The 11,928-nt window shown below is 37.6% G+C and overlaps 2 protein-coding genes and 1 long non-coding RNA gene across 5 annotated transcripts; 2 read left to right on the plus strand and 1 right to left on the minus strand.

The window, feature by feature from the left end:
• Positions 1-4,284: 4,284 nt before the first annotated feature.
• LOC106296644 (E3 ubiquitin-protein ligase MBR1-like) lies at positions 4,285-5,977 on the plus strand. Its single transcript, XM_013732824.1, has 5 exons — positions 4,285-4,924; positions 5,006-5,158; positions 5,250-5,348; positions 5,483-5,620; positions 5,701-5,977. The coding sequence occupies exons 1-5, from the start codon at positions 4,385-4,387 to the stop codon at positions 5,839-5,841; spliced, it is 1,071 nt and encodes a 356-aa protein (XP_013588278.1). The 5' UTR covers positions 4,285-4,384; the 3' UTR covers positions 5,842-5,977.
• Positions 5,978-7,011: 1,034 nt separating this feature from the next.
• On the plus strand, positions 7,012-9,604 carry LOC106296485 (ETHYLENE INSENSITIVE 3-like 3 protein). Its single transcript, XM_013732621.1, has 3 exons — positions 7,012-7,233; positions 7,487-9,229; positions 9,323-9,604. The coding sequence occupies exons 1-2, from the start codon at positions 7,193-7,195 to the stop codon at positions 9,195-9,197; spliced, it is 1,752 nt and encodes a 583-aa protein (XP_013588075.1). The 5' UTR covers positions 7,012-7,192; the 3' UTR covers positions 9,198-9,229; positions 9,323-9,604.
• Positions 9,605-9,621: 17 nt separating this feature from the next.
• LOC106296486 lies at positions 9,622-11,585 on the minus strand. 3 transcript variants are annotated; one of them, XR_001261246.1, is made up of 7 exons: positions 11,452-11,585; positions 10,916-10,966; positions 10,604-10,687; positions 10,293-10,393; positions 10,129-10,180; positions 9,946-10,049; positions 9,623-9,830 (listed from the first exon to the last, which is right to left on the minus strand). It is a non-coding gene; the product is annotated as an uncharacterized LOC106296486 (long non-coding RNA). The 3 variants fall into 3 exon arrangements; XR_001261247.1 differs by having other exon boundaries at positions 9,622-10,049; positions 10,293-10,404; XR_001261245.1 differs by having other exon boundaries at positions 9,627-10,049.
• Positions 11,586-11,928: the final 343 nt, after the last annotated feature.

Below are 11,928 nucleotides of genomic sequence, written 5' to 3' on the forward strand. Positions count from 1 at the left end.
AAAATGTTAATGGCATTTTCGTAGATAAAATGCAGGTGTGGGGTTAAAATCTCACAAAAAAAAAGAGCCAAAAGAAAAGGTTAGTTTTCTGTTTGACTCCAAGTTTTGAGTCACTTTTGCAAAAAGCCCTATATATTATTGATGGAACTCTTTTTTTCAAAAAAAAATCCTTCACTTTATTCTCCAATATATATATTCTCTAAGTTAGGCATGGGCATTCGGGGTCCCAATCGGATTTCGGTTTAGTCCAATCGGGTTTCAGTTTTTCGGGTTTATCAAAATCAGCCCCATTCGGGTTATATGAAAATTTGGTTCGGGAGCGGTTCGGGTTCTATCGGGTTCGGGTCGGGGTTAGTAAATCTTCAAAGAACTGGTACAATCCGATGTACTTTCGGGTTCGGGTCCCAATCCGTTCTTTGGTTTAAATGTACCTGATTTATATCTACTTTGTAACCAAAAAGTAAGTAAATCGGTTATTCGGTTTTAAAATACTTGATTTGTACATATTTTGTAACCAAAACATAAATAAAATCGGTTAAAAAAAAAAGAAACATCAAATGTGATTATTCAAAATCAAGTAAAAGGTAAACATAATTATTGATTGAAAGAAAACCAAATAAATGAAAGCAAAAAACGAAAACCAAGTTCGCATGAAATGAAAAACATTATTCAATGAAAACAAAACCAAAATCTAAAAACTTCAACCTTCAACCGCCACCTTCAACCATCAATCTTCATATAATAGATAATTATTTTAGATGTTCAATATATTTTGAATACATATTAGAAATTGAGATCATGTTTGGTAGAAGTTCTTTTTGGAAATTTTGAATGTTTCAGGTTCTATCGGGTATCCATTTAGGTTCGGGTTCGGTTCGGATAATACCCATAACCCGAAATACTATAAAACAAGACCCATTCGGTATTTAAACCCGGTTCGGATCAGTTCGGGTTCATTTTTATTGGATCGGGTTCGGTTCGGGTTTTCGGGTTTGGTTTATTTGCCCAGTCCTGCTCTAAGTTGTTCGATCGGTCATCCCATTCCTAAGAAATATTAATTTTTTCGATTGGTTATCTTTTTTGCTACTCTCCGCAAAGATGTGTATTATTATGCATCCTTATGTGTATATGAGTTCACTTCTATTGCAAAAGAATTTCTTATGTTTATTGGGTAAAATAATTTCCTACGTTTATATACACTAACCTTCTTATGGGCAAAAGAATTTCTTACGTTTAGAATAAGTATGATTATTAATTAGAAGGTTAGTGTATGTGGCTTTCTTCAATCTTTCAATATCAAAATGAAATAGTATGTATTTCGAATTTATTTCAAGAATGTTAAACTAAAATGTGAATCACTGTGTACTTTCGGTTTGTAATCATTTATAGTCGGTTTGTGGTCGATTTGATTTCCATAGAACCGGACGAGAGGGATAAATTTATGGTCAGTTTTACTAATTATTACAAGACAATTAAAAATATGTTATGAAAAAATATTGTGATAGACTGATATGGTAAGTTAAATTCAATTTATAATATCTTAGGTTTAATTTGATTTAAAATTTTGTGACCAAATCTGTGATTTTGTCCTTATATTCTCATTGATACTATCCTTTCAATTAGTGGTTGTCGATACTATGTTGCCAAATATGTAAACGAAATTGTTATTAAATATTTATGTTTTCACATAGATTTAACACACTAAATATACGGTTTCTGTGATGGCTGCTAATAAATTATAGTTAACCATAAATCTTTATCGCATTAAGTGTCGACAGAACTGTAAGACTTTATTCAAATATCAATGTTAATACTCTACTACTAAGGGCATACGAAACCCTAATTTATTAACTATAATATATAATATATTCATGTCACATAACAAAACATCACAACTTCACTTAAACTTATCTAATTCCGGCAATTTCTCTTATAAAGTTTAGACATACCCATAAATAAATAAAATATTTGTTCATACAAAATTGAATACCAAATTAATTTGATAAGGGCCAAAAATATTTTGCATCCTTAAATATAAAATTTATATTTTAATACAATATTTGTTAACTATTGTTCATATAAATTCACCATGCGCAAAATGCAGGTTTCATCCTAGTTATTATAAAAACTCATTCGCGCATACGCGCGGTTTATCATCTATCGTTTTTATTTAAGGAACAGTGGAAATATTAAATACCAACTTTGCGATATTATCACTGAAATTAGATTTCTTCTCAAATAGAGATTATATTTCATCAAGATTCAAGAGGACCAACAACCAGTCATATAAAAGTAAGCTCACCCCACGAGCTTTCCAAATTCATCTAACACATTAGCCCCTAACAACCATCCATGCCTACCACAATACCATATACCTAAACTAAACTAGTGGACGCACAGAGGCACTTCTTTCACTACCAAAGCAAGACTCAAACCAACGCGGATGTCCAACCGCAACATACGATTACATGAGAGACTAAGGTTGTCGACACTTTGAACAATGAAAGTTGCTCCTCTGTTCGAGGCCGTAAAGATTACTTTGACCTCCCACTCCAAAAGAATTCCTAGTTCTATACAAAGTTCAGCACCAAAAAAAAAAAAGAAAGAGTTCAGCACCAATGAAATTCAATGCTGGCCAACTAATTTGATTAGCAATAGCACCACCAAACACACCATTCAAATTATAAGCAAAAACCAGCTTCTTTTTTTCAAGTCGTGCATATTCTCTATTGTCTAGCGAAATACCAATATCCGAACTTCCAAACGATCCTTAGCCAAGGAGAACGCTCTCTTACTATATTCCTGCACACATCCGTTTTCATCCTTGGTGATCCAAGTAGCACCAATTGGATGAGTATTTAAACAATTAGATCATCGTTAATTAGTTGAAATTAGGATAGCTTTCTTTTGACTAATGCTTCAATGTTCAACCAAAAGATAAATAGAAATATGCTTACTTTCTCATTACTTTTTAGATACAGACAATTGCCTTAAACTGGTTTATATTGGTAGGCCATAGATAAATTTGGTAGATGGATAGAAAAGAGTATGATTCTAATATTTTATTTCGTGTTAGATTGTTCTTGTGAATCACGACTAAGTAACTAGTCGACAAAATTATAATTTGGCAAATAACAACTTTTTTTGGCGTGGAGTTTTTGGGCCATGCTCCGAGGAGAATAAAGTTGAGAGTCTTCAGACTTTTGGACTCCGGTTTTGCACTCAACACCTATGTGACGCACCTAACAACAGTCTTCCACAGTAATTGTTTACAACTAATATATTTCCCATCAAAACCGGACCAATATTCTTTGGGTAATTGTGTTAATCCAAGTGGCAGGTTTTGTAAAATAGAAATTTACAGATTCTTTTCAGTTTTGTGGCCAGCGTAATCAAAAACCTGTGACCCTCTAGTGCATCTTGTCGTCTTTCTTACATCGAATAAATAAAAACTGAAATATAGCTCTTACAAATAAGAAAAGTAAAAGTTATGAGAAACCTTTTCTACATATACAAGCAAAGACCATAAGATTTCCTCCTTTATCTTCGTGACAAAAGTGAACATAATGAAAAAGATTATTTAAATCAAGTCAAATATTGATGCTTTTATTGGAAGTAAAAAAAAATCGAGAATACTGGTAAGAGATAAGAATCTATTGAGTGAACAAATAAATATCTATTTACCCTCTTGTACCTCAGTCTTAACTGTTTTTAAGTTTTGAAAAACTCTCCGAAGCATGTGCGATGAAAGACTATTATTACTTCTATATTTTACATTAAAATAAAATAACTCTATTATAAAATTGGATTTACTCCGATACTTCAGTGTTACACTATATACTTCAGTGTTACACTATAATAGAGTAAAAAAACAACATTATTATATATTTCACTTTATTTAGTGTAACTCTATTATATAGTGAACCATCGGAATAAATCTAATTCTATAATAGAGTTATTCTATTTTAGTGTAAAATATAGAAAAAATAATAGTGTTCCATTGGAGATGGTGTAAGACACTTGTTTTTATTTTTATTGGCTTATACATTTTTGTATTTTTAAATCTACTTATATAATTAAAATATATTTTTTTTTATTGGTAAAGTATTTATAAGATCTTCCTTATCAATAGTGATGTTCTAAAAACTGAGGAAAGTACAAACCAAACACTAGTTTTGCATGATATCACTTATCAGGTTAGTTGTAGACTTCAAACACAAACTATAATATACGGAAAACGGATTTGATTAAATTAATACATTAATTAATCTCACTAAACCAAGTTGAAAAGTCCATCACACTCTTCCCCCGCGCTGTGTGTGTGTGTCTCTCTCTCCCCACCACTCCATTATCTCTTTCTTTCTCTCTCTCAGAGAGAAAGACAATGCCTGTTTCTAGAGATCCCTCGTCTTCTTCGAGAACAATCAGACACCAACCCATGAACCTCCCACCATTTCCCACCGCCGACGAGCCTCTAATCCCCAAACCTAGCCGCATCTGTAAATCCGCCATGTCTACCTTCTTCCTCTTACCTTCATCATCCAACGAACCCAACAACAGAAGAAAGGGGAAGAAACCAAACCCTTTCCTCCCAAAAACGTCGTCCTTTCGCAGCCTCGGCTGCACCTCCTCCGCCTCTCAGCGAGTTTTCGTCCCGGCCGTGATCCGCTCCTCCGCGAATTGGGACGCGAGTGATGCCAAAAGTGAGAAGACGAAGAGCAAGAAGAAGGGCAAGGGCTGTAGCTACAGTGGCGGTGGCTCGGTTAAGATCTTGAGCGAGGCTGATAGAAGCGGTTGCGGTCCGGTTCCTGATGTTTGGTGCGGACCCGGTGTCGGGTTTTCCACCGATGCGGTGGTCTCCGGCACCGTCGAAGCGGAGCCTCCGAGAAGGAATATTCCGGCGAGACGCAAAATCGATGGAGAGGTTCCTTCGGTTATCACAAAGCTTGTGTCTTTTTATTACACAAGTCTTGTCTTAAAACTCAAACTGTTACATTATTTGCAGGGCTCTTCTGTTCCTCCCCGGCGATCTCATAATCAAGAAACTAGTCTTTACTTTGACTCTGATATGACATCGAGGGATGAACAGACGCAGACGCTTTTCTCTGATAGATATCATCGTCATCTACGACAACCTTACCCTAATGGACTCGACGAGGTAAGAGTGTGTTCTTGACTATGTTTCACTTCAGGTCTTAAGGGTCTTTGTGTTTGTGTGCATTGTTTTCATTTAGTTGTTTTGTTTGTAGATGATGATGATACAGAATGGTTTTGTAATGGGAAGGATGTTAAACTCTCACGATCACTTCCGTGACTTGAGACTCAACGTCGATGGCATGTCTTACGAGGTAATGTTCCTTTGTTACAAGGAGTATTTAACTCTTTATGTTTTTTTAATTTTTTGTCATATATGAGGTAATGTTTCTTTCTTAGGAGTATCAGATGTCTGTCTATGTTTTCTAAGTGTTGTGTAAAAATACAGCAACTTCTGGAGCTTGGTGACAGAATTGGGTATGTGGGCACTGGACTTAATGAAAAACAGATCAAAACCTGTCTCTGGAGAGTCAAACCATCTCACAAAGCTACACCACTAGAAGATAGAAAGTGCAGCATCTGTCAAGTAAGTCCCAGATTTTGTTTAATTGCTCAGATTCACTCTCTTTTGTAACAACCCACGTTCATGTGTTTGTTTGCCGACAGGAAGAGTATGAGGGTAAGGACGAGGACGAGGACGAGGTAGGGGAGTTAAGATGTGGGCACAAGTACCATATCCACTGTGCGAGACAATGGCTGTTAAGGAAGAACTCTTGTCCCGTCTGTAAAACTATGCCATTTGCTTAAAGTCTTAGATAGATAGATATTTCTCCTCTCCTTTGATGATGATTTGCTATTTTATGTCTGAAAACAAAACTGGTTGATGAAAGATTTGTAAGGAACAGCAAATGTTATTACTTACCTATGGAAGAAGTCACAGAGAGACATTGTGAACCCCACATTGCTTGTGGGTTAGATCAATCTTTTTGGTTTGGTGATTATTAGGTCGGCAACTACTAAAAAGTGTTGGGTAGATCTAACATTGTTAAATCACATGAAAATGATGAAACTGTTACGTGCAGGTAACATCTAGAGTTAACTGCTTAAATAATGTAGTCAATGCAATGATGTTAATGTCCTAACGAAATCTTCAAGGGCTCATCAATATCTCATACACATGGTTTGATTCACAACACTTCTTTAATCTATAGACTACAGCACAATTTTCTTACTTAGGTTTACTCGCGGGCTGTAAGGTCGAAAGAGGTATTGAGCTATAAGAAACTAAACCAAGGGAGAAGAGTTTCTAGTTTCTTACAACATAAGAATGTACTTACTTACCTTGGGATCTGGCAATAGAATGATGTGTTTAGCGACATCTGATGCAAGCGTCAGGCTTGGCAGTTGTAAGCGCCTCCGTAGGGTTCGAACCAACTCAATGAGGCAATGAGAGAAGGAAGAAGATGAAGTTTGAGATTGTTTTATACTATTGTGGAGTTTCAGCTAATTTAGAATATCTTCCACTGTAGCACGAAGAGTGATTGAATCTAGCGATCCCTCTGTTATTACCTATGAGTCAACAATGTCAACTCGTCGCAGATTGCAAGCGGCAGAGGAAGGATGGTTGATTCACCGGTCTACTGAGAGAGACAGCAAATGGAGTATGAGGAAAGAGTGAGAGCCGAGAGGAAATGGTCGCCAAAGATGCTCTAAAGTCACTTACGGCACATTTGGTTAGAAGACGATGATGCTTACGGAATAAAAAAAATGAATGAAGCGATGAGATCCTGCCTGATCTAGTCAAAGTATGTCGTTAAAAAGTCAAACTTCTTTGTTCTGTTTTGTTGCCACGAGGGAAATATTGTTACTATAAAAGCAAAACAAAATTAAATTGAAAAGAAAAAGAAAAAGAAAAACAGAACAGAAGAGAGGAGAAAACGCAATTGGTTACGAATATTTTTTAAAAAAAGAAACAAAACAAATATGGCCTTTGGGTTTTTGCCACAAAACACCTTAGGATTTGTTGCCCCCTTCCTTCCCAATTTTGCAGCCATTTTTTTACTCTTCCACCTGAACAACAGGAGAGACCAATCAAGAAGAACCCTAACTTTTTCCAATTTCGAAAGTTTTCATCTTTTTTTCGAATACATTCGCGTATATGGGCGGCGGCGATCTCCCTATCTCCGTCACAGACATCAGGTAAGGGAACATTGGATTCAGTTTCATTCATTTTCTTTCGAACAACGCCTGTTAATGCTGCCAAGCTATAAGATTTAGGGTTTATGCTCCTTTCTTATATTGGAGGTGAAAAAGTTTCCAACTTTCAATACGCTGAGATGATTCTGGGTTGAATTTAACCTGCCCAGATCGATTTTTCTTACTAAAAGTGGACCCTTTGATCTTTGTTTATGTTTGTTTAAGGTTAAAGGTTGTTTCTTTATTGATTTGCTAGGATGGAGAATGAGCCTGATGACTTAGCTAGCGATAATGTGGCGGAGATTGATGTCAGTGACGAAGAGATTGATGCCGAAGACCTTGAGAGACGGATGTGGAAGGATCGCGTCAGGCTCAAAAGAATCAAAGAACGAACTAAAATCGATTCTTCTCAAACGAAGGAGACGCCTAAGAAAGTCTCTGAACAAGCGCAGAGGAAGAAAATGTCTAGAGCGCAAGACGGTATACTCAAGTACATGTTGAAGCTCATGGAAGTCTGCAAAGTCCGCGGCTTCGTCTACGGTATCATACCCGAGAAGGGGAAGCCTGTGAGCGGCTCCTCTGACAATATAAGAGCTTGGTGGAAAGAGAAGGTCAAGTTTGATAAGAACGGTCCTGCCGCGATTGCTAAGTATGAAGAGGAGTGTTTAGCCTTTGGGAAGTCAGATGGAGATAGAAACTCTCAGTTTGTTCTGCAAGATTTGCAAGATGCTACTTTAGGGTCTTTGTTGTCTTCTTTGATGCAGCATTGTAATCCTCCGCAGAGGAAGTATCCGTTGGAGAAAGGGACTCCTCCGCCTTGGTGGCCTAGTGGGGATGAAGAGTGGTGGGTGAAGCTTGGACTGGGTAAAGGCCAGAGTCCTCCTTATAAGAAGCCGCACGATCTCAAGAAGATGTGGAAAGTTGGGGTTTTGACGGCTGTGATCAATCATATGTCGCCTGATATTGCGAAGATCAAGAGGCATGTTCGCCAGTCTAAGTGTTTGCAGGACAAGATGACCGCTAAAGAGAGTGCGATTTGGTTGGCGGTTTTGAACCAGGAGGAGTCTCTTATCCCGCAGCCTAGTAGTGATAATGGAGCTTCTAATGTGACCGAGACACACCGGAGAGGTAATAACGCTGAGAGGAGGAGAAAGACTGTGATCAATGGTGACAGTGACTATGATGTTGATGTGACGGAGGAGGCTTCAGGTTCAGTTTCTTCGAAAGACAATAGAAGAAAACAAACTCAAAAAGAACAACCAGCAGCCACTTCACAGACAGTAAGAGATCAAGATAAATCAGAGAAACACCGGAGAAGGAAAAAACCTAGAAGAACTGTCAATGGAGAAGAGGAAGAACAGCCAGAAGCTGAACAGAGAAATGTTCTACCTGATATGAATCATGTTGATACTCCTCTGCTAGAATATAATATCAACGGTACTAATCACCAAGAGGAAGGTGTTTTAGAACCAAACATCGCCTTAGAACCAGAGGAGAACAGTCTGGAGTTGGTGATCCCTGAGTTTAATAACAACTATACTTATCTTCCTCCTGTCAATGGACAAGCTATGATACCTGTAGAGGAAAGGCCAATGCTTTACGGAACAAACACTAACCAGGAGTTGCAGTTTGGGTCAGGTTATAACTTTTATAATCCCTCTGCAGTGTTTGTGCACAATCAGGAAGAAGACCTTATCCATACACAGATAGAAATGAACCCACAAGCACCGCCTCATAACGGTGGATTCGAGGCTACAGGAGGAGTACTTCAACCCCATAATTTACTTGGGAATGAAGACAGCGTCACAGGAAGAGATTTGCCGCCTCAGTTTCAGAGCGATCAAGATAAACTCTTGGACAGTAACATTCTATCTCCATTCAGTGACTTGGCGTTTGATAGCAACACCTTTTACTCTGGGTTTGATTCCTATGGTGTTGATGATCACTTGTCATGGTTTGGAGCTTAGTTTCTTAACATTTTTTGTTGGGAGGTTACATGGTAAGTTTGTGTCACATATCTTATAAATTGTACTCTTTGTTTATCAGTTTTCATGAATTGTCTTCAATATTTCTTTTACTGGGTATGTTGCAGGTTCAAAGGAACATGGCAATAGTCTGACTCGTACAGTTACATTCTCTACTGCTGATCTTAGATTTGTTAAGAGAAACAATTGTTTTCCTTATGAATAATTTGGCAGACACTTCTGCTTGAAAGCAGTGAGTGTGTCTTTTGTAAATTAGCCCTGTGAATGATGATCTTTTTGTCTGTTCAAGTTTCATCTTCATATCTTCATGTACTATCTGAGTTTGAATCTCTCTGTGTTTTTTGAAGGGTAAGTATGAACTTGATGATGAGGTCTTTGACCTTAACCTTCACATGCTTTGCAAAGATGGTTGATAGAAAACTTGTCCACCGAAGCTTTGTTATTAAAAAAGACCATAAATTTCCATGTGGGAAACATGGAATAAAGCTACATCACTTCACCTAACTATTAGCTTTTGCTGCTCTGCGCTTCTCTTCTTAGTATGTTACGTGACCCTCACGTCTACAAAGCTAACCAACTCTGACCCTAAATCCTTGCAGCTATTGGTGTTGCCTCCTAGATTCAAGAACAAACATGGCAATTCCATATCATACATCCCATTGAACTTATAGTATACTCAATTTGAAATCCACTGAAATGAGTCTCAGCAAGTCTTGATGATAAGACACACCTCACGGCTTCCACAACTTCATAGTGCGATCTTCACTATAGGTAGCGATAAGGTCTATGTGGGTGGTGTGCTACGCCTATCACATCTTTCTCATGCACCCAAGTCTAAATGCAGCATACATATCAGAAGATGTATAAACACAAGAAGCTTCACTACTCTAGTAACTTAATGTTATAAACTTACCATCATAAAATGCTCAAGTCCACCGGTTTGATAGCTGAAGCAGTACAATTTCCTGCAAGTTAGCGCATACCAGTGTTAGGAGCATCAAAAGAAATGAACCTTCAGACCATCCTTTAAAATTTTTTGTAAATAACAAATTTGATGAGAGGGTATAGTAGTAATACTTGTCTTCACCAATGCAGTATATCCAATCTCCTTTTGTAGATACACATGCTGCTACAAAATCTCCTCCTTCCCTCTTACCGGATGAGAAACTCTTCACAACCTGCAAAAGGACTAAAATAATAAACATGTGAACTGACTAAGACTTGCCGTGTCACAGATTACACTGGTTCTCGAAATTCTCCTGTCCTTGCGGTGTCATGATGTATATAGATGATGATGTTGGTTTTGTTGACATATTAAAACGGCTGACAATTTTTTTTTTAAAAAGAAAACGATATGAAGTAGCATGCAGAGTTCATTAGATGCCCACCTTGATGTTGTTGTCACTTTAGAGCCTGGCCTACCGAAGCCATTAACCGTGAAGGTGGTACCACAGTAACCTCGGCAGCAACAGCTAACAGAAGAGAAAACCAATTAGATAATCTTGAGTGAATACAGAGCAAGAGAAAAACAAATATTCATAACCATTTAACAGGACAAAAGTTCTCTCATATAGTCATGTCACAAAATATTTCTAGAACATCACTTAGTTCCTTCAGGTGATTAATCCCAAAACACCTTACTAAGAAAAACAAGTGAAGATAGAGTCTTCACTTAAAAAAGAGAGAAGAAATGGGCCAACCTTGAGCAATCTGTGCACGTTTTCTTTCTTTAGTCGAGTTTCCCCATAAGCCTAAGATACAATTGCAATATCGTAATATCAGCGAAATACGATTTTCAAATACACAAGGAAATAATAACATGAGAGCAACCGCTCTCTATGCATAACATGAACAAGGAGTAGGACACAAAGCACCTCAACAGACCAGACAGAAAAGTCAAATCCATCAACATGCAAAGAGGGAGTTGATAAGTGGAAAGAAGCTTTTGTACTAACAAACACGGAACATGTGTTATAGTTTAGTAACCTTATCTACAAACAACTTCATATCTAAAGGATGCTAAGCTCCTACTTAAGACTTAAACAAAATAGAATACAGAAAAGCAAACGATATATATATATATATATATATAATATAATTTCTAGTTGATATACCATCAACATTGTGTAAAAGCGCTGAACAGTAGCGGACAACCATGCTTAGGTGACATAACAAGCACATAAGAAACACTCAACAATAACATGATACTGAAAAGTCAAGCACATAGCTTCGATACCTCATGCGGATCAAAATAGCTTCTGACAAGAAGATGCTCCATCCGCGCAAATACCTTTCAGGTTGCTCCTGCTTCATAACACCCATCACCTGAGTTTGCCTCAAGATAGCTCGGGCAGTATCCAACTCTCAAAGGCTGTCCCTTTGGAAGGTACCGACACTACAAGAAAACATCGTAATTCTGACGGACATTCTGACGGAAAATGAGATCCTCGGAATATTCCGACGAATTTCCGAGAAAACCCAAAATTTGGGTTTCCTCGAAATTTTTTCGGAATATACCGATGAAATACCGAGGAAGGCATATTCCTCAGAAAACACCGACGAATATCCGAGGATATATTATAGCCGTTGGAGAGCCGTTGGGGATTTTAAAAATTCCGAGGAAATTCCGAGGAAAGAGCCGTTGCAGTCGGTATTCCGTCGAAATTTTTTTGGTACTGTCGGCAGCATTTCATCTATAAATACCCGCACCCCC

The sequence above is a fragment of the Brassica oleracea genome, chromosome C6 (assembly GCF_000695525.1).
Source record: "Brassica oleracea var. oleracea cultivar TO1000 chromosome C6, BOL, whole genome shotgun sequence".
NCBI classification, from domain to species: Eukaryota; Viridiplantae; Streptophyta; class Magnoliopsida; order Brassicales; family Brassicaceae; genus Brassica; species Brassica oleracea.

What these genes read in the sequence shown, in the direction of transcription:
- LOC106296485 (XM_013732621.1), top strand. Translation starts at nt 7,193, where the DNA reads ATGGGCGGCGGCGATCTCCCTATCTCCGTCACAGACATCAG. An exon ending in ATCTCCGTCACAGACATCAG is followed by an intron (nt 7,234 to 7,486) that starts GTAAGGGAACAT and finishes TTGATTTGCTAG; the next exon opens with GATGGAGAATGAGCCTGATG.
- LOC106296644 (XM_013732824.1), top strand. Translation starts at nt 4,385, where the DNA reads ATGCCTGTTTCTAGAGATCCCTCGTCTTCTTCGAGAACAATCAGACAC. An exon ending in ACCCTAATGGACTCGACGAG is followed by an intron (nt 5,159 to 5,249) that starts GTAAGAGTGTGT and finishes TTTTGTTTGTAG; the next exon opens with ATGATGATGATACAGAATGG. An exon ending in GAAAGTGCAGCATCTGTCAA is followed by an intron (nt 5,621 to 5,700) that starts GTAAGTCCCAGA and finishes GTTTGCCGACAG; the next exon opens with GAAGAGTATGAGGGTAAGGA.